Genomic DNA, 22,500 nt, shown 5'->3' on the forward strand with positions numbered 1-22,500 from the left:
TGAGCAGCATGTGTCAGCTTTCCATAATATCCATAGAATCCATAATACCCATAAGATGTGCCAACCTCAGGCTTCTTGCTCATTATGGCATGCATGGCCTGCAAACAAGGGACCACCAAGCAACCATCATTACTGAAAATGGTATTTCAGTGATACTGGCATGAGCAAAATGTAACTGCTGATCAGTTGCAATTAGCTAGAATAATCCTGTTAGCATTAGCTCAACTGTTCATTTATAAATCTCTGCAAGCTAATTGTATTTGAAATTCTTTCTAACACTAACTCCTTTTGTATGGTGGTGAAAGCCTGCAAAACACTCATCAATTGAACAGCTGATATAACAAACAATCCTTTTTTTCTTAACCCTTTGCAATCTCAATGTTATAAAAGCAGTTCTGCGTATCCACTGGATCAAACACTGACCAAGTTAACACATCATTTTGTTCTATTTCACAAGAAGATCTATTCTCTTGCCACGGCAAGAGCCGTATCTTAGCAAGTACTGAGTCTTACTTTTTCTTGTCAATATATATCCCTCTAAGAAGACTGAAGGAAGAAAAACCCCAAATTGCTATGGTTCTTTGTCAAGCTTATAATTTAAATTACAATATGCATCCATCCATAAAATTTAAAGTATATTTTCTTTCCTACTTATTGCTCTTTAAATTGTACCAGATGAGTATTTTGGCAAGAAATACTTAGCTGAACCACAAATAGTTGGCCACGTTGTTTCAAATTACTGGGCAGTCCTTTTCAGCTTTGGATGAACTTTTTGATGAAATTAAAATGGACAATACAGGAAATGCAAAGAAGATTTCATTAAATAAATTTATTTGTTAAAATAATTTAACTCCAAATACAACTGCTGAGTTTGCATTGAGTTCTATGTACAATTCTTGTTTTATTTGAAACATCAAGGTTTAAACAACTGACATCGTTACAAAACAAACTGTTGCCCCATTTTAAGTTGCCAGTTGTATTAGAGCTCAACAATTAACTGTGAAATACATTAATTCACCCCTAGGAAACTCCAAATCAACAGCGTTAAGCCTGATTCCAGAAACCACTTCAGACTTTCTTCAAACCCTGATCAAGAATTAACAGATGCACAACAATGCAGATAAAAGCCTCCTGCAGTTGTCAAACATTTACTTTTGTTGCGGAGTTTCACAATTAAAGCCTAACCAGTGCTTTGACAGCACACTGGCAAAACAAAAAAATTGATTAAAATAAAAAAATAACAAACATGCACAAAACCCCCCAACCAAATGGCTGACATCTTTAGGCAACGTTCTATACAGGAAAGCAAATACCAGTAGTTTTCCCACAGAAAAGTAATGGCAACTGTAGCACTGGGGTTAGGGAGAGGCTAAAACCAGAACAGAAAATGTCACCAAAAGCCTTTTGAAGCTCTGAAGGGGTGGGCGAGGGGATGGACACAAAAAAACCCCCACACCAAACCAAAAATCCCAAACCAAAATCCAATGTCATTATGTGTAAAACCTTTATCAGATTCTGATTTGATTGCTTTGACTTTGTGCATTTTTAAGGGAAGGAGGAAACAGTTGCTCTCACTATCATAGCTTAAAAGAATAAAAGTTGCAACGTTTCTTTAAAAAAATAATAATAGAAACAAAACCAAACAACAAAACTGGAGGAGTGCTGTCTTTGCAGAAAAGTACAATGCTCTACAAGAACAGCCAAAGGAAAAGTGGGTCTTTGGAACAAATCATAATATTTTAAGGCATGTTATAAGAAACTTTCAAAGACTATAATTGGTAATCCTATCAGGGTACAAATGAAACAATGACCCGAGACCAAGGGCTCCTGCAGGGCGGCCACGCAGCTGCCGCGTGGCTCACGCACCTCCCTTGCTGCTACCCCTATAGAATTGGAAAAAATCTCTGTCGAGTGCAACTGTCATTGATTCAAGCTCCACTATCTTCATGTTAGTGGAAATACAAATAGTGCATAACTACTTCCTCGGAACTATACAATGGAAAATATCACTTATGCTTTCCCCCCTGCCACGTTGTGTGGTAGCTTACATATGGCCTATGTTTTTGAAAATAGAAAAGTGTAACGAAGAAACAAGATTCCTGCTAAAAAATTTACTGTGCAATTTCTCCTTATATTGAAAGCCCATCTGTTTTTCATTACAAACTTCATCTTAGGCTGTTCATATTGTACTTCGTGCCACTTTCTTGGTTGAACAATCTGTGAGGCAAGATTTTAACATCTCTGTAAATAACATTGCATAACGTGTGCTTCCATCCAAATCAGTTTCAATTTGGGATTTGTTTTTTGTTTTGCCTTTTTTTTTTAAGTGCTTGTGCAGTGGATCTCACACTGACAAGCTGTTTTACAGATAGGTTGTACTACTCAGAATATCATTTCCCAATCCAGATATTTTAAGCATTGAAATATCATTAGTATGATATCTCACATCTTGCTTAAGCATGGTGGCTGACAGAGTGGGTGGGCAGGGGGTAAGAGAACATTCATACCATCTAGTTTAGGCATATAAGTCGTGTGACTCAGAGGACCAGAATTAAAAGCCTAAGTCTGCTATATAGTCAATGGAAAGAGGTAGGTGCCTCTAGGAGGGCGATTTGGAGCACCCAAAATGGGCATTCAGATGCCAGAAATAAATGGTGTGCCTATCTCCCTAAGAGAACAAAGTACAGTAACGGAAGCTGAGTAAGGTAGATGGGAAATGGGCTACATTGACGTTCCTGTAAGGCTTCATGTTTTGTGACATCTAATGCCCTTTGATACATCAGCTGCGGAAAGGTCTTGAAAGATTAAGGGCAGAGATGGCCAGTTCTCTTCCATTAGTACATGATTTCCTTTACTTGTCATCCACTGAACTGTAATTACAAATGTTAAGGATATTTATGTATGAAAATCTGCAAAGCATTTTGTATTCAAGTTTCCTTTGTAGCAGATGAGAGAGTTTTTAGGCAGTTCTGCAGATGGAGGCAAAACTCTTGAACCTAACTCCAGTTACGGCATTTCTAAGGGCCATATACACGCACACATACACGCTGAACACACATACACACACACACACACCCCAGTACCCCCGTTTGCACTCAGTTAAACACAAGGAACTACACTGTTACTGCACAAGATTGAAAAAACTCATGAATGCATGGTGTTATTTAGACCACAGGCTCAGTGACTCTGTATTTTTATGGCAAATTTTACCTATAAAAGATCCATCTCAAGACAATCTCTCCAGCATTTAAAATCTAAACATTGTGATTGAAAACTTGTCTATACTTTGATTGTAAGACTTCAGAATAGGTATTTCTGTGCCATTAGTCATGCAAATGATAAATACTTCACTGCTATGAAACTAGCAAGTCAGAGCTCGAGCATCCTTTCAAAATAAAACATTTGCTCCCACCATGTAACACTCCAATAATTGGGGCAACCTTTGAATAGTGTGCCAGGCAAGTAAAGAGCCATTTCCACACTCACCTAAGGAATTACAACCATAATTATTTCACCTCTGAACCAAATGATTTCACATGGCTATTCAATCTAAGTTTCCAACATTAAAGCTATCAAATAGCAAACTCCATTTTTCAAAGGTTAGTTAGGGATCACACCAGAGAACATAGCCCTTAAAGGCAAGAAAAACTGTTGTCTTTAATAAACTTAAAAATGCAGGATGTTCACACTGTCCCACGAGGTTTCTGCAGAAGGGAACATATGGATGCAACATGGCTTAATTTTCCTTACAAGATGGTACTAGTTAATCTATTAAAGTGTTCCTTGTTAGTAAGGCTCAGCAATTTTTTTTTCATCACAGTTGCTTCCTCCTGGTTCAGTAAAGTGATAAAGATGCTTCCTGCTTTGTAAACAGAGGGTTTGTTTGGCATTTGCAGACCAAAACCTGAAGTGAGCCTCCATTTCTGAGCAGCAAAATGAAAGATTTAAAACATTACAATGCCAGACTCTTTCTCCACCCGTTATTTGTTTTCAGATCTTGCCTCTCATTCCACACACTGATTCAATGTTTTCCATTTTGAGATGTGGGATAAAGTGTAGAAATAATAGTATCAATTTGGAAAAAAAAACCCAAACTATATAGGTCTCTGGTAGCCTCTTCCTCTAACACTGTCAAAAGTTCTGGTGAAATCAAGGTATTTGACTGAACAAACTTGGCCACAAGTGATAGCGCACATCCCGAAGCACAGTAAGTAGACACTGAAGGACTGGGCTCTCCTTTTGCACATATGCTAGCTGTGAATGGTCTTCAGAGGTATTCTCTCCATCGCTTTTCTTTCCCATTTCCCAAAGTGTTCCAAGCTTCTTCAGAAGTGGTTGATGTTGGTATCTGACACAACACAGGTACACTTGACTGGAACAACCCTGTAGATCAGCTGGCTATGCCATGAAATTGCAGGTGCTCAAAGGGAAAAACTGGGTGAGATGTGGTCATATAATCCAATTATATTCAGAGTCAGTGATTGACTTTCAATGCTCAGCTCTGAGTTAATGTTGCTACTTCACTACAGATGTATTTCAAGTGACCCACAAACCAGGAAGTGAAGTAGACAGTTTTACCACCTTACAAAATCAAGTCCAGGTTAGGTCGTTTTCACTGCTATTGTATATTACATGCAGAACAGCATGGATCATCTTTGTCTGGCTGTGCTGCATAGTTCATTTGTCTAACTATTTCTGCAAAGAGCTCATCCACCATTGTTTTACTTTTAGCAGAGGTCTCCATAAAGGGGCAGCCCCATTCTTCAGCTAAGGCTCTGCCTTCACTCGATGATACTTCTCGTTCACTTTCCAGGTCCACCTTATTACCAACCAGGATTACTGGCACCTTCTCATACCTACAATTTAAGACAAAAACAAAAGCAAAAGCAACAGTTATATTTTAAAGGTAGTAACATCCTAAATGTAATCCTCTCTTTGCAAACAGCATAGACCCAACAGGAAAGATATGTGAATGATTTTACAATTTTACATTGAAATAATGCTTTGCATATGTTGCACACTACCAATTTGTTGCACATCTCTTCCCTTTTCTTAGAGTTCTAGGGAATGCTTCCTCCCCTGAATTTTCTCTCACCAGGCAATCTGTCAGCAACACTTCCACACTACAAAAGTTAGGAATAATAATATTTTACACTGACAGTCTCAGCTAGGGTGTAAGAACCAGATGCACATCTAATCCTCCCTCCAACATTAAGTTTTCCTCCAAACAGGGATGTTGCATTTCCTGCTTGAGATAAGGATGCATCATTCTCCTTTTCAAGGGTACACTTATCTTTGGTTACTATATATGGAACTCTCAGATTAGCAATCAAAAGGAGGAAAGCAAAAGGACTTACTAAATTCGTTGGAAATTTCAGGAAATATAGCCTACTTCAAGTATTGTATACACATGAAAATATTGTTATATAAAAGCATGTATTAGCTAATACAGAACATTTAACACTCCCTTCCAACATTCACATCATTATGCCTATTAAACAAACTGAGAAGGAAAAAAAAAATAATTTCTGGCAATGCTATTATAGCTCTGCTTCACAATCAACTTGGACAGCACAATAGATCATATAAGCTACAAAGGAATGCATTACTTTGCACCTCCTTGTGAGGGGATCCTTGCCAAATGCTGTTAACAATTAAAATGACCTTTTTCTTTTTTTATCATCTTCGCACGCATAAACCTTCAGACATGGAACTAAGTGAATGTTCAGTCAGTCAGGTTTAAAATTTACATATTTGCAGCAGCAGAGGAGAAAACACTGGGCTTATCTCCAAAATACTCTTACATGAGTTTTCTCATGAAAGAAAGCAACAAGGACTGAGACAAAAACCGATCATGGTTTTTAGCACTTAAACTAAAGAAAGATCTAAGAGAAACAAGATGGTTCCCTCTTGACTTAAACTTGATTTTCGACTTCATAGTAGCTTATTAGTACTGCTTGGAGTCAAATCACTTGAGTAAGACTGAGCTGTGGACAGACAACAGTCCTAGTTGACACTTGCATCAGTTGAAAGTGTCACTGTCCTTAAGCCACCTATTACTCCCATTCCATCTCTCCCACTTGCCCTCCCTGCCTCCCAGGCAGGGCAGCAGAGCAAACCTGGTGCATGTTTCTCATCTGATTGAGGAAAACATCCAGCAGCTTGGACTAACCTACCAGGCATGAATAAACTCAGCAGTCAAGATCCTGCACTGGAACAGAGAATCTATGTGTTCCTATTGCCTCTACTGTAGGGCTGGTGGGATTCCAGAGTCAGAGAGGATACAAGGGCAGTAACTTCTCAAACCACCTCAGCAACTCTTATAGTACCACAGTAGTATCAAAAACTGTGCCATAGAATTTCAGCTGCATCTTATATTTTGTTATATCTCTTTGCTAACTACGGGAATATAATTTAATCCACAGTTTAGGGCTGTGGTAAAAATTGTAGAGGATTCCCTGCACTATTTATTCTATCCTCTTTTACCATCTGAAGAGACACAATCCATTTCTTACTGTGGATACACAGTATTTAGCACAATGATACATTTGGAACTCCTGCAAAGCTAAGCTGCCATCAATTAAGTTCCAAAATACACACAAGCATCTTGAAATCTGTCCTCCTGCATTTAAACACATGACAGCATAGTCTTTAATTACATAAAATGGATGGCATTCAACAGATAAGAGATCAATTCAATATTTCTTTTTATCTTTATTGTTCAGATGCATGGGTCCTGTTGTATTTATTGTCCGGCACTAAGAATCCTTCAGTGACAGGGGAATCAGATATGCCCTCACTGTACTTCTTTATATCTGAGGTCCCCAAACTTTCCCTCGTCAGCTCCTTCAGCTATTCTGTACCTTCTCAATTTTACCAGTGGGAAAACTGGACAAATTCAAAACAGCAGTGAAGAAGTAGGTAAGCCAAAATTAAAATGCAAGATTGTCTTTCTACTCGTTCTGCAAGATCACTCCAATGTACTGAGAAGCATCAGGAAAAGAAAAACCCACACTTGCTGCAGATTTATAGCCAGTTCATCTGGAATGTTAGAGTGCTTAAAAAGGTTCAGGAACCCTAAAAAACCTGAGCAAGTAAATATCTGAGGATGTGTCTACTGTAAGTACTCAGCCACCTGGGAAGTGGAGCAGAGGAAATAGTGAAGTTTTGTACCGCAGAACAAGGAACTGATGAGCTGACAGGACAGATATGAAAAGTCTAATTTAATTCATTTGCACAGAAACATCGAGGAACTATCATGTGGAACAGATAGAAGCACTGCCCTATATTGCTTTTTCCTGCTTTGCCTCTTGCATTTATCATATTCAATACCTATTTCACCACCTAAAATGAGATGGGAATTCTACAGTCAATGGCCTTATTCATTTTATAATCTAGATTCACCCAATAACCACTTTACAACATTAAATTGTTTAAGAAAATGTTTCTGCAAAACTCTCATTATGTCAAATACCTCCTCACAGGACAATAATAAAAGTCACTCTTGCAAAATACATCCTTGTATTACCTAAATTTTGAGTAGTCAACTCTACAGAGAAAATACTTTTAATATATGCATATTCTGTGTAACATATATTTTATATTTATACAATTACATATAAAAATATTTATATATATATATATATTATAGGCAGGCATAATGATAGAGAAACTAATATACAAATACATATAAAAGTCAGTATCCACTACCCAGAATAATGGAAGTTGGAATATGTCAAATAATGGGAAAAACTGAGCAGAAGACTGGCTCCAGTATGGTCTACAAGCTCTGGAGTTCAAGATGGCTCTTCAGCCATTACCTCCCAACACTGTCAGAATTTTCTGCCCTAATTAGTACGCTGGACAAATTTATTTTTTATGAGTATGGGCAAGATCCCTAGCTCAACATTGTCCTTGCTATAGCTGCTGATCTTGCCACAGATGACTTCTGCCTGCTTCTGGAGGCTCCAGTTCAATTTGCAGAGCTTTGGACTGGCCAGATACTGGCACACCCATTGCTGAGATGGTGTGGCACAGCACAGGCCCACAATGGGAAAGGACAATGTCTCAGATGATTCTAATGAATTTTGAAGGGAATAACATAACCTCTTCCTCACAGACTCTTTACCCTGTTGAATTGCACTGACTCAAGAGGAAGATAACTTCTGTATGATGGGAAATGGCCTTGCAATGCCCAAGCAGCAATGCAGAACCCTTCCATGAAACCATAAAAATCAAACACACTAATTCACAAATCCCTCCAAAAGCTTCAAGCAGAATTTTAGCTACTCACAAATTCTTTTAGAATAGCAAGAGAGCCTAAAACCTCACCATCCATGCTAGACTCCTGGAAGCCAGACTGTTGCTGCCATCACAGGATGTATGAAAGCACAGCTCAGCCCACTACAGGAACTGGGTTGAGGTCTTGCCCTTCAGTGCAGCCCATTGCCCCCTGCCTGTCCCCTTAGTGCTGGAGAAGTGGTACAGCTCTGCTCATTCTTCCTGCAGCAGAAAGATACAATTTCCTCAGTACCACTGAAAAGCTTTGAGCAGCATGGATCATTCCTAATGAAAAGCATGAGGGACACATGAAAATGAGAACTGCTGCCAGCTTCTTCTGTATCAGTGCAGTGCATATTCTAGGGCAAACATCATAGCAGAGCCTGTAAGAAATACACTCAAATGTAGCACAGGAAGGTTTTACTTTTCAAGACCCCTTCAGGACCAAATTTTCACAAGACCAATTACACGTGTTTGCAGAACACGTTTAGAGAACAACGGACTTCACCCTATTTGAACAATCTGTCCTAAGCTCCAATATGAGAGATACCAAGCAGTGGTGACACCTGAAAAGATAACACAACTGCCCTCATTTACGACCCTGTAAAAGACACTATCTAGGATACTGTACTGGTGCAATACAGTCATTGCTCCATGTATTTCCCAGTCCCAGATAACTATTCAGTGCTAAATCTCACCCTGTTATCCATCTTAAACAAGCCTCTGGGCCCAGCAGGCCACAGTAATCCCTCAGTTTTCCTGAGCATGAACACCATAGCCATGTGGAATCAATAAATACTGACTGTAAATGTTTTATGTGGCCCAGCTATGCACCACTGACCACACAGCCTTTCCATGTCACGCAGCAATAAATAGCTTCTAAATTTTACCCTCATACACCGCATACACCATCCACATTTCTGCTCAGATTACTATGTGTATTTTGAATAACACCTTAAATCACTTGGAAAACCTCAGTGTGAATAGCATGTAAATAATGTCCAGAAATTTTTACTTCTCTTCCTACCTCAGGTTTTCAAACTCAGTCAGTATTTGACATCCTATCTGAATCTCTTTCACAAGGTACTTTTCAGATTTCTGGTTAGAGCTGTCATGGGATAAAGATAGAAATAAAGATGATATGCAGTGAGAACACAATTAAACTGAATAATGGTAAAAACAAAAATGTACACCAAGGCAAATAAAAAGATCCAGTTCCCTTAAACTGTACCAGAGATGGCTCAGCATCCCTTATTTGGGAGTGCAAGGGAAAAGTGAGTTGAGCCAGCACAGAAGACGACATTAGAAAATTTAAACAGGTTCCTACTTTCCCATTTCACAGTTGTATCTTTTCTAGAATTTTTTCCTGAGCTTCCCATCAAAGCCAAATATGTTCAACTAATGTGCCAAAACTTCCTGTGTAATAAAAACAAATTATAAGGAAAAAACAAGTATATACTTAAAGACTACTTCTTATAACTAGCTTAAGTTCCATTGAAAGTTTATGGAAAGATGTATGATTTCTGGCTTTACATGTTAGATACTGGGACCACTGAAATGTAACTATGATAACTATGCCTAATCATCAAAAGGTGTCTCCGGTACTCAACCAACGTTATCACCTTCTTCCACATGCAGGGTGTCTTTTTCTTAAGAATATATTTAAGGATTCAGAGATTGCCTTGGGTTGGAAGGGACCCTTGTAGGCAATCTTGTCCAACCCCCCTACAGTGAGCAGGGACACTTCCAACCAGATCAGGCTGCCAAGGGCTGCATTGAGTCTGAAACTACCACTTTTGATAGCATTTCAAACAGCAAAACAATCTAAGGGATAAATATATTATGGACAATGATGCAAATAATATCAGAAAGTCAGTAAAAATAATTATTCTTCATTTTAGACATTAAAAAAAAATCTTTGTATTTTGGTAGCCTTAAAAATGTCAATATTAGGAGTTAAATTAACATCAGGGGCTCTGTTTACAGAGCTATACCTTCTTCCATGGAGTCTGGCAAATATACAGCAATGAAGATGTGCCTATGCTTGTATACATGTATAAAATGTATCAGGAGATAGATATGCAAATCTAAAAGTAAGTAGGTTTCTGCAAAGTTTGAGCACTTTGCTAATGAAAATTACTACAGAACACCTGTAATCCCCTCACCATTCTGAAGCAAACAAGTCATTCCAGCTTAACAATTAACTGCATTTAATATTCAGTTTTGCAAGCTATATCATGTAAGGATTTAACTACTTAAACCACAACTCAACTAAAAAAAGAGTCTTAAAATAATTTTTATAAATAAGTAGGTGTTAAAGAGCTTATTGGAAGTCCCACTGCAATTAGGCGGATGAGTCACGAATTAGTTTGCTATAAAGAACAGTGTATGGCCTAATTGCAGGACTGGGGATCTAATATTTTGTTCTGAGCTTTGACATGAACTCCTTATACAGCCTTTGGGAAACAAAACTCTTCAAATGGATAGACTGAGGTATATAAAGTCAGGATAATTGAACTTACTCATAGGGCAGCAAATTAAATAGTAATTGTAAACCAACATGAAGACTAATATTAGAATAATAAACAACCACCACAACATATCTCTTTTGAGGAGGTTTCAGAAACTGTCTTTGTTCTTACACATGAAACTTTCTGGAAATAATCACCTTACTTTAAATAAAATACTTGAAAACCAGCTCAGTTCTGTGGTTCTTATAGTAAGCTCACAATTTGCAGTTTGGTTTCAAGGTTTAGGCAAAGCCTCAACCAGTATCAGTTTTGCTGAAATTGTTTGGCAGGCTCACCCTTGGTACTGTGCCTGTAAGAAATTAAATAGTTCTCTTTCAAGTGAAAGCCCAACAACAACAACAAAAAAAGACACCCAGTGTAAGGAGCACTATACATACATACACAAACACACACACATATTAACTTCCATGATGCTACTATAAATAATTTTCAACCCAGGCATTTGACACATTATTTCCAGGCATCTTACAGCTTCGATAATCCAAGGAACAAGAACTGTGTATGGTACTATCCCATACATATATGCAAAGGCCATATAATACACCTATATTTCTTTGCTGTAACAGAGGCAACAGAATGATGCACATAATTTCTCTATGGAAAACACCAAAGAACTCTCCAAGGCATTGCCAATCACTTCAGAAAAAAATCGTATCTATAGAGGATTTTCCACATTTATGATCTCATGGGGTGCCAAGAACAATGATAAACTCCTGTGTTCAACTTGCTTTGGCAATTCACTGCTTCAGCTATGTCACCCAATTAAATGGCACAATAGCAAGAATATCTGAAAATGCAATGGCTCACCTAACTACGGGATAAGAGTTTGCTATTCACTAAAGGGAAGCCCTAAAGAAAAAACCCTGGTCATCAAGATGTTTGGAAGATCTTTGCTCTGAAGGTCTGCAGAGCTCCACGAATCTTTAAACTATGTTTAATGACATTATCAGTTCCCCTCAAAGTAAGGCTCTGGCCTAGGAAGTGACATCTAAACAGCACTTCAAGTGCTGGGGATGACAATAGAAAGCCAACAACATGATTAACAGCAGTTCTCATATACTGGCATTTAAGATACCTTAAAGCCTTCACAATTGAGATTAGCTCTCACTTCAAGCAGGTGTGACAGTTTCAGGCTATGCCTTTAAAAGTTAGCTGCAGGTTTTCGAGCAGAAGAGTGAAGAAGTATAAACAATTCACAGTTGGGTGTAAAAAGGAAAACAAAAGGTTATTCTAAGTGAATTTCATTGGTCAGATGTGAGATGGACCCTTAGAAATATCTCACATCCCACTTCATTCCTCTCTGTCACTGGCTGCTTTCTGCTCTGCTGGGAAAGGATCTTATTGCCACTGACCTTGAGATAAGAGCACTAATGATGCTTTTTGAGCTAAGAGAACTTTCTAACATCTCTTTCTCTTATCTTCTAATTAGACAAAAAGGGGAGGGGAGAAAGCACAGCAGTTACCCCTGCTCCTTTTGGGGTCCCAGAAGGTTCAGGGGGGTTTCCATGCAAGACACCACTCCCTAGTATCTATCATTAAAATTTGTATCTAACACTGAAGTCTATTATCAAGCCTCTAAGTTAGGTATCTATTGGCCTAACAGCAGGTTTGCTGTGAGCATACCCCAAAAAGTATTTTAATACTTGAGTTACCTCTTTATGCCAATCAAAATTCTCATAAAATCAACCACCACATTCACCTTGTTGGAATCCTGAGGTACTTGTCACATTTAGCAACAAAAAACACTGGAATTTGCAAAGAATTTTCTATTCCTTGGTATAGTTTAGTATTGATAGCCACAAGTTTCAATGCTACATAAAATGCAAAGCAAGTGTTTCATCCAACTTTTTCCATCATAACTAATTCTCTTTCTGCTAAGTGCAACAGGAAAATCAGAATGTTCTACAAAACAGAGATTCTTAAAAGTCGACTAATTTTACTTAGTTCCTGACTCTTTACTTAGTTTGCATTTAAAAAAGCTTAGTTGTCAAGAAAACCATGACCAGATTATGAGGCAAAGTACGACTGCTTTCCTATGAAGTTCTTGCTCAAAATTTTCAGACACTGAAGATGAACACCTGATTTATTTTAAAAACTGTTGCTACTGGCTGTAGGAATGGCTGAACATCTTGAAAATTAGGCCTCCTATTTAAGTACTTCAAATTTGTGTCTGTAATTGAAAAACATTTTTAATGACTGTATAGCTTTCAGACCTTCAGTATTTTTTCAGCTGTATGCCATACTAAAGTTTATTCCAATAACATGAGCACAACTGGGTATGTCAAGGTTTGCAGCACCTACCAAATGGAGCCACGGAACACATGGAAAATACTAAAATTAAGATTTTCAAGCCTTTAAAAAGACAATTCTTTAAAGTAACTGCTTTTGCAGACATAAGCACTTACTAAACTTCATCCTCTGAAACACTGCAGAAAACATTAAACATCAAGTGAGAGGAGAGCTGACAGAGATGCGGGCTCAGTTCCATACCCTGGTACAGACTTCCTGTGCAATTTCTAGCAAGTCTCTTGAACTCTGTACCTCTGTTCTCCATCTGAAGAAAACGACCGTTGTCAGCTTTAACCTCTATGACAGGTAAACACTTCTGAGATCTTCCATTCTTAGCAATGGAGACAATCTGAACATCTGTTGTGGGTTTAAGAAACTGGGATGTCTTAACCATAGAGACCAGGGGCTAGAAAGGTCCAGAGATGGACGTCGCAAAGTGTCATCTATGTTATTCCCATCCTGTAATGCCTGCATCTTCCCTTTATAAAGGAACAGCACAAGCTGTTCAGCCCTTTTTATCCCTCTCTCTTCTCCCAGCTGGGTGCAGACAATTATATCTGGGTTTTGGGGGGGCTTGCTGCCTGGCTTGGCCTTGGGAAGGCTAATATTTAGCTGTGCCATTTGGCCTGGTGGGGAAGAAGGCAGGGAGGTATGGGGGGCATTTGAGGCCTGGATGTTGGCCTGGTTTGGAGGGAGGCTTTGGAAATTTTTGGCCTAATGAGGTTCTGTGGTAGGCTCAGATAAGGGAGATGGGCTGAGGTTGAATATGAATTTGTGTACTGTGTATGTTTTTCTATTGTGGTATACAATTGTGAATAGTACTTCCATTTACATTTCCAATTCTTTCCAATCCTGTGTGGAGCATTTTCATTACTCCTCTGGGGAGGCATAAAGCGTATCTGTCTTGCTCCCTAAACCTAAGACAACATCTTCAAGGACACATTAGCAGTTTTGCTTTATTTCCAAGAGAATATTCTGCACACTAGCTATTCTCAGCAGTAACCTCTGTAACACCACAAATCTTAGGTTTTCTTTACAACTATTGAGAACAGAAATGTTAGGACAGATTCTGTGCCAAGACTAAACTTCCCAGCAGAAAGTATAAAGCTATTAGATTAGGCATGTGTCAGACCATAAGCAAGAATACCAGCCTGGGGGACAAAGCTGAGGTTGATACCTCACTTCAATACCACTGGCTTGAGCAGAAGCTCAAGGGTCTACAATAACTTAAAACATATGCTGACATTGAGGGATTTCTCCTCCCCTTGCTTCTCTGTACAAAACTTCTACAAGATCAAAAATCCTTCATATTCTGGCAGTGTAGGAGTGACCAGGTACCTTGCAGAGGCAATGAAAAATGCAGATAACTGTTTAAAGCAATATAAGCCTCTTGCACACCACACAGCAAATCTATGGATTCTAAGATTTTGATATTTTTATTAATTGTTGTATTCATTACCTGTTATCTAACAATACATGCTTTGTCACAGAAAATTTCTCAGAAGCTTATCTCTTGACATGCAAACTTCAGATGAATTACTGCCATATTTTAAAATATACTGTAAGCTTACTGCATAAGGAAGCACTGACAAAGGTGGGAGGATAAGAAGGAAAGCAACCACATTTACACCAATTTGGATACATCAAAGTTTATGCCTCTAGCTGGGTTAAAGAAAAATCTGAGACAAAGATATTACTGATATTTTGTTTGGAAAAGCTTCAGCACCATCCAGCCCTTCTATAAAGCACAAACTTTGGGAAGCAATTTATGAGGACAATGGTAGGTCTAGTTTTTTACAGATTCAGTCAATGTTGATATCCAGAGCTCCATTTTTCTCCTTCTGCCTACAACTCTTCTCCTCACCATAGTCCAGTTCACAATTAGGGGTGAGTACATGCCAGTTTCTTCTACAACTAGAGCACTGACAGGGTGTCTTCCCACCAACAATTCAGACAGAACTTAATTATTGTTTTCTAATTAATTTCAGATGTCAAACTACAGAACCAACGGGGCAGCAAGGGACCTTGGGAGTTCTCTTAGTTCAATCCCCTACCCAGAGTAAGGTCAGCCAGGAGATCTCAACCAGCTTGCTCTGGGTCATCTATAGTTCAGTCTTGAAAACCTCTAAGGACAGACCTTCCACAACCTCTTTGGGGACCTCCAGTAGAATGTTAACTTAGTAACTTTGATAGAATTCAAAACTTACTGGCAGGTAATAGAGGAAGATCAGACAAGCAGATAAATGAGTTGCATAAGGCTTGTTTCCATAGAAAATGGGCTATTAAATAAATGCCAAAACTATACAGATACTTATAGTTATTTGTTTATGTAGAGGAACTGATAATCATACAAGACTCAAGATAGAGAGATATACTAGAATTATGAAAGCAGAGTGAGTTAACCAGATTCAAAAGAATTAACTAAAGAACAAACATAAGTTAATAAGAACTTCAATCTCTTGATCCTTATTTAAATTATGGAAAGCGAAACTTTAGTGGATACACAAAAGTTTGGCTAGCACAAACAGTCAAATGCACATGCATTTTAAAAGGGCCAGAAGGCTACATTCCTGTAAGGTATTATGTCACTCTTCAAAGCAAACACACTCTTGTATTCCTTTAGCCAATTTATAATCACTGATAAAAATCCTACTGTAACACTTATTTAAACTATTCTAATAGGATTTTTGCTAGCTAATTGAAAATACACTTTTACAGTCTTCAAGAATAGGACTAATAATTAATTCAAAACCTTCTTAGCAGCATCATCTGCTTCCAAAGGATTAGAGCTCAGAAATTATTGTGTTGTGCCGTCCAGTCAGAACCACACAGAATGCCACAGGTCCTTCTCCATGTTGAAGTAAGGACCTTCTTACTCCAAGAAGTCAGAGCTGCAGACTTTCAGCAGCACCCAGATCTAGCCTTTGAAAACATATGCAAGCCTGGGTCACAAGATTCACCTCTGACAATTTGATTACCGCCATCTGGTCTGTAGAACTGAGCATTACTTATGGATGCAAACTGCATTTCCATAGTGGCTTTTATTTAAAGTATTTGACCTTTTCCAGTGAACCTTGCTTCAGGTCACTAAAACTCAAGAAAAAGTAAAATAAAAAGAATGGATTAAGAGGCAAACAAGCTGGCATAAGGTTCTGCATTCTTATCAATCCCTGTGTAGAAGCTAAGTCAGGTAGATACCAGAGTTTGTATGATATTGCACAGTCTGAAGAGAATTTGTGTTTCTAGCACATAACAGATGCTTCTTTGTTGCCCTAGTAACCAAAGAAAAATACAGCCCTAATGTCCTTCAAGCTAATAAAAATATCCTACAATGCATGAAAGAAAACTCTGAAAAGAAAATGGTCTGTTGAGACAGCTTTTCCTCACAATGGTATGATTAGGTTTCAGAAGACAAATTACTTTACAGAAACTAAGCAAGTGGCCAGGCTCGTATAAATGAACAAATTTATGAGAAAAACAGTACAACTTCCATAATTTTCTCTTTTACTTCAGAAGTAGTATTATGACTTTATATCCTTTTGACTACAGGCAAGCCTTCTTTTGATAAAATTTGTCATCAACAGAGAAAAACAGAATCTAAAGGCCTTGACTAATTTCATTAGCAGATGCTCTGAAAGTCTCTTCACTCCTGTGGAGTTTCTACCAGAACATTTGACCTGGGAAAGAAAAGCTTTCTGTCATGACTTCGCAAAGTTGTTAGTTCTTATTTTACAGAATAATTTATCTAATTATCATAAGCTTGGTTCAAATAGTTGGAATGCTTGAATGAACAGGTTTTTCCTCCCGTTTTCAGAAGTGACCTCCATCTTTAACAACTCAACTTTGTAACTCCATAAATCGGATTCAAAAAACCAGCACATCAGCTAATTAAATGAAATGGTTTCCATATCTAAAGATGAATATATTAAGATAAGAGCTTCCAAAGGCATTGTGCAGGAGGTGGCTTGTTCATTTGCTGGTTTGAGCCTTTTTTGAAGTATGTTTTGGCTTACCTGAAAGTATAAAATACTGCTCCCAGCATGCAACCAGTCTCTGAGATCAATATAAAATATGATTTACTGATAACCTCTCTATTTTGAGCACAATTTTCAGAAATAATTTTCTTATGAGCTTTTTTCATTCTTCCTACAGTAGGACAAGTTATCAATTAAAGAAAAACTGACCACTTCATTCTAAATCAATGTGGATGACCTGGAACTAAAGTTAATGCTTCTAGTATTCAAGACTATCCTAGTAAGAATTTGTTTATGAAATTACATGAAATGTAGGCTATCTAGTACATACAACAGTAAAATTAAGCATTTTATTCTTCCTTATGTGTGTGTATGTGTATGTCAAATCTAACATTTGAGTAACTTAAAATGAAGACAGCTAAAATGAGGAGCTCAGATATACTCATCATCTCAGATGTTGAGCCACTTATGTTTTAACTACCACGTAAATGTTAATTTCTTTGGGTCTAGGTTAACAAAAGCTACCTTTTCCCAGAATAGTTTTACCAACCTGACAGCCATTTTATTGTCTATGAACACACATTTTGGCACTCAATCACTCTGAAGACAATTTCATCTTGTATACATTAACATAAGCTATTAGGCCACGCCTTGCAACAGCAAGGTTAGCTTCGAGGATTCCGTCACCACACCACCACATGTCTGGGGCTTTGAGCACCTGGCTGCTTTGGTTGGCGCTAAAGCTATGTCAGCAATGGAAAGGGTATACTGGGGTCAGAGTCTAAGCCTCCTGGCTGTTGGCATTCCCTAGGACATGGCAGCACCTCCATACTGGCATTTTGTTGGTGGCTGTATACTAGCTGATGGCCTCTGTCACCCAAAATGCTGGCTACTCAGCTGAACTGATGTAAAGGATGAGCTTTGCTAGCTGGCAGATAAAGCAATGTGTGCATGCATGTTAAAAGTGGGAGAGAGAAAAAAAAAACAAAAAACAACAAAAAACCTTCACAGAACAAGAGGGAGAATAAAAACTGAACCAGGCCAACCTAAATAATTTAATACATTGCAAATTCCCCCATAGACACTAATTTTAATATTCTTAAATTAGGTAGAAAATAAAAATGTGGCTTTACATTTGCTTAGCCAAACTTGTTCAGAAAGTAACTTAGTGACCACATTTTTATATGTGGACAAAGCCTGTTTTAAACTGTTTTAAACAGATACTGCAGGACCTAGTGAAATCCACATACTGATTTTTGTCCTGGCTCCTGATCTCACAGGCTGGAAGACTGAAAAACCTCTCTGCACATATTTATGTATATATACAGACATTTTATCTGTCTCTCTGAGTAAGTAAAGTGGCAGCATTTAGGCAGGTAACAGTTTGTGAAAGATACTAAACTATAGCATACTTTGTTTTATTCTGAGCAAAAAATACTACCCCAATATTTAAATGTCTGTCACATTCTATGTACAGAAAAGATGATAGTTTGCATACTTAACCCTCAAAGCTGACAGTACAAATGTTAAGAAAATATTTGAGATCGATTTCTTTTAAGAAAGTATTTAAAGGTACCACACGCCTTAGTGCCCATTACAACTTCTTCTTTGACTCACTAATTGGTAACTAGAATTTCCTGAAAATAGTCCACTAATTATTTTTTCCACATTAAGTTGTCCTATGCAGAAAGGCCACTTCAATTAATATGAAGGTGTGTATGGGGGTGTGAAGCCCAGACTCTTCCCAGTCCTTTTAATCTAACCACATTTCTTGCTGACAGACAGAAAGTCTTTCAAAGGAAGGCGTTTTGATCATCTCTGGGAGAAGAATGTAGACTTCAATTACCAGCCCAATTATCCCAGCTAGTAAGGTAATGCAATTGCTTAATTTTAGAGCAATAAGGGACTTTAAAGGTGTGCCTTCTCATCTTTCATCTAAGACTAAGCTTTCCATTGCCCCTCTCTGGCAGAGGAAGATACTATGATGGCAATCACTACTTCTGAATAAAAGCCATCTGGAAGAGAATTCAACATATGCTAAGACCAGTGTTTTCACACTTTTAGGTGATTTGTTTTCTTCCTTAAATATGTTAATCTTTTTTAAAAAAGGATGCTTTTTTGTTAAATCCTTTCCTGTATTTCATGTAGGCCACCTTCAGGTACTGGAAGGCTGCTATTAGGTCTCCCTAGAGCCTTCTCTTCTCCAGGCAGAACAGACCCAACTCTCTCAACCTGACTGTACAGGGGAGGTGCTCTAGTCCTCTGATCATTTTTATAGCCCTCCCCTGGACACACTCCAGCAGTTTGATGTCCTTATGCTGGGGACACCAGAACTGAACACAGTACTCCAGGTGGGGTCTCACAAGAGCAGAAGGGGAGAACCACCTCCATCTTCTGTCTGGTCACACTTCCTTTGAGGCAGCCTAGGATGTGGTTGGCCTTCTGGGCTGCAAGTGCACAATGAATAAATTCGTGAGAATCCGTGGAAAGAATAAGGAGTAAACTTTTTCTTCTCCAAAATCCTAGTGTCTTTCCTATGTTGAGTCTGCAAGTAATTCTTGTCAGAGGTAAAAACTTTGTAACCACGTTTTTTCCCTCAGCCATGTCCACATCAAGCCTGGGGATGTATCAATAAACCCCTGCAATGGTATGCAAATTGCCCTCCTTCCTTCTTCCTTATGATCCAGAGCAATCTGTATATTTGAAGTTAAAGTATCCTGATCCTAACTTTCCATACATTTTATTTCCCTTTTCAGACAGTTATATTGTAAACTTTACTAGGTAAAAACTGAACTGTGGATTTGTTCAATCACAGAATTATGAAAGTAGCAAGAGGAACAAAACAGACCACCTTTCCATCATCAGATCAGACAACCATGATGCTTATTGTGATATAACATTTGGCCAGGTAATGGTATTCCGAATGTCTGCTGTAGTTCAGTAGTATGACTGAGGGTTCATATTGTCTTCAAGTGTCAGTCACTTCCTTCCCTTGAGAAAGGGCCCTGATATTAGTTAAACATTTACATTATGTCTCCAGTCTATAAACCATTATAGCTGCCTAGCAGTTGAACTCTTGGCAATTACAAATGTAAACAACAGTGTAAATCAAAAAGATGAAATGAACAGCAGCTGTAGTCCATCAGGAGGCTGTCCAAGGACTGCGAGCAACACCTTCATACAGATGCAGAGCAAGTCCAGCAATCTTCTAATTATGTGGCTAGGGGAGAATTTGAGGCACAGTTCCTGGTGGCAACAGGACTATCTCTGTAGTAATGGCAGACCTTTAAGTAAAAGCTGGTACTGAGAGTGGTAACAGGAACAGCATTCCTTGCCAACAGCTGTCGATGGGTAAGCAAGCATCTGACTTTGGCTGCTATGAAATCTGGTTACAAGAAGCACTAGAAGCAAAAGGGTTACTAAAAACCTCTAGATGGTAAATGGATTAATCAGAAATTTGCAGCAGCTACATAATAAGATGGTGATACTTTTGTAAGCAACAGAGGTTACACAATCCCAGATAGCAAATGATAGTGTGGAGTGCCAAACTAGAGGCAAGAGCATTAGATATCCACTCACAGAGTCCAAGCAAAATTGTAGTCTGTTTTGTAATACTATCTTTAAAGGCAGCAGAAGATTCTTCAAACCTATCCCATCAAAATGCATCCACATCAACAGGACAGCCTAGCTTCTCCCCAATTTGAACCCAATTTGGGAATATTCGAATCGAGTGACATTCCAGAATGCGTCACCATGCCTGAATTTCCTGGAACATCACTGAGGAGCAGAAAGCTGTAGATTCTCTCACACGGCCAACCTATAATAACCAGCAGAGAAACCGATGATAAAAAGATAGCCTGCTAAGCTCCTGTATATTCTAATCATAAGTGAGGCTGCAGACATTCAAACTACTGGAAACACAGAAGACTAAATCAGTCAAGTTTCTTCATGTTTGATATTTCATATTTAAACTGTATGGACTCTCAGCAGGCTATCTTGATATCATCTGCTTCTCCAGTTTCTTCTGAGGGAAAGAGTCAATTATTCCTCAAACAACTGTCTGTGCGAGTATGAGGATAGCTACCCAAGCAGATTTTACTCCAAATATGCTATAATCAGCAATATAATATAACCTGTGTGCAGAACTCCTTTCTAGATAAGGAAGACACCTACAGCATAACTGTCAAGGCCACGCTGTGGACGATATCATCATCAAGTCTTATTATTTTGTTCTAACAACATTCATACAAAGGCATTCAGAAATTAACAGCTCCAAACACAATGAATAACACTGACATGAAAAAGCAAGAGGTAAAGATAAGAAAACACTCCAATGGTAAATATTTCTGAGTCTGAATACAAAACTGAGGTAGGTCAAGATACTAAGACTCCAGAAAAATTTAGGGACTCATGTCCAAGAGACTGCTCTGCAAAATTTCTGCCTACTTAATTTTATGACAGGCCATATGGATCTAAAGTTTTTATCCAAACAAGGTAGCCATTTGAAGGCCTAGAGCTGTGCAAGCCCAGCTGAGACATATATTGGAATGACAACAGGGTCACCACCCTAGGCTCTCTTGGGATTTACAGATGAGGCATGCAAGCAGCCAAATCCCTCAAGAAGCCTAATTCACTAAACATGCCCCTGTGAATGTAGTAAACAAAAGCCACAACAGATATTATGTCCACAGAAAGCCATGGGAATAAAAGCAAGTAGTGGCAACACTGTTTCTTGCATTTAACATAGCAGTACAGCAATTGCGACACTGATCCAGAAGATGATCATCAGACAGCACCACACAGCTTCTTCAGTCATACGAGTTTCACATCTGCTTTTCCTAGAAGACTGCTGTGACCACTAAGCTATAGGTGAGACTGAGAAAATACTCTTCAGTCTTCCTATTGAAGATGTGTCACTAGGAAGCCACATACAAATACATGAAGGCAAAGTAACGAATCCTGAGAAAACAAGAGGAAAGATTAAGCACATAAGCTTAGGGACACTGGGGACTGAAACCTAAGGATTTCTCAGGACTACTTATTCACTGTAGATTAAGAAGTCACTGCAAAAATACAAAATCAATATCCCATACAGTGAATGATCACCAGAAGACTCCCTTAGTCCAGGGGACCACAGTATTTCATAAAAGGTCAGCTGCTGCTTGATGATGACATAGAGGCTGTAATTTGTCTCTCATTCTTTTAGAACGTGCTCTCACCATGGGGAGGGCCTGCCTCAAGAGGAAAGATTCTATACACACAGGGAAATAGTTCAAGTGGTTTTCTGCGACAGGGTAACACATCTTGGAACAAAGCAAATTCCTAAAGAATTGACAGAGAAAAGAAACACTAAGCTATTTTGCAAGAAAAGTCAACAATGACATAGGGGAAAAAAAAAAAAAGAGGCAAGCATTTCCTCCAGCGCT

General features: G+C 38.5%; 1 protein-coding gene across 1 annotated transcript in view; it reads right to left on the reverse strand.

The window, feature by feature from the left end:
* Window positions 1-814: 814 nt before the first annotated feature.
* The window catches only part of RAP2A (RAP2A, member of RAS oncogene family), a 33,846-nt gene continuing 12,160 nt past the window's right edge, over window positions 815-22,500 (reverse strand). The window contains exon 2 of the mRNA XM_068167805.1: window positions 815-4,856. Within this exon, the coding sequence (XP_068023906.1) occupies window positions 4,619-4,856 (238 nt within the window). The 3' untranslated portion in view covers window positions 815-4,618. The remainder of the gene's footprint in view (window positions 4,857-22,500) is intronic.

The sequence above is a fragment of the Melanerpes formicivorus genome, unplaced genomic scaffold (genome assembly GCF_026170545.1).
Source record: "Melanerpes formicivorus ecotype bairdi unplaced genomic scaffold, bMelFor1.0.p_v2 SCAF_1, whole genome shotgun sequence".
NCBI classification, from domain to species: Eukaryota; Metazoa; Chordata; class Aves; order Piciformes; family Picidae; genus Melanerpes; species Melanerpes formicivorus.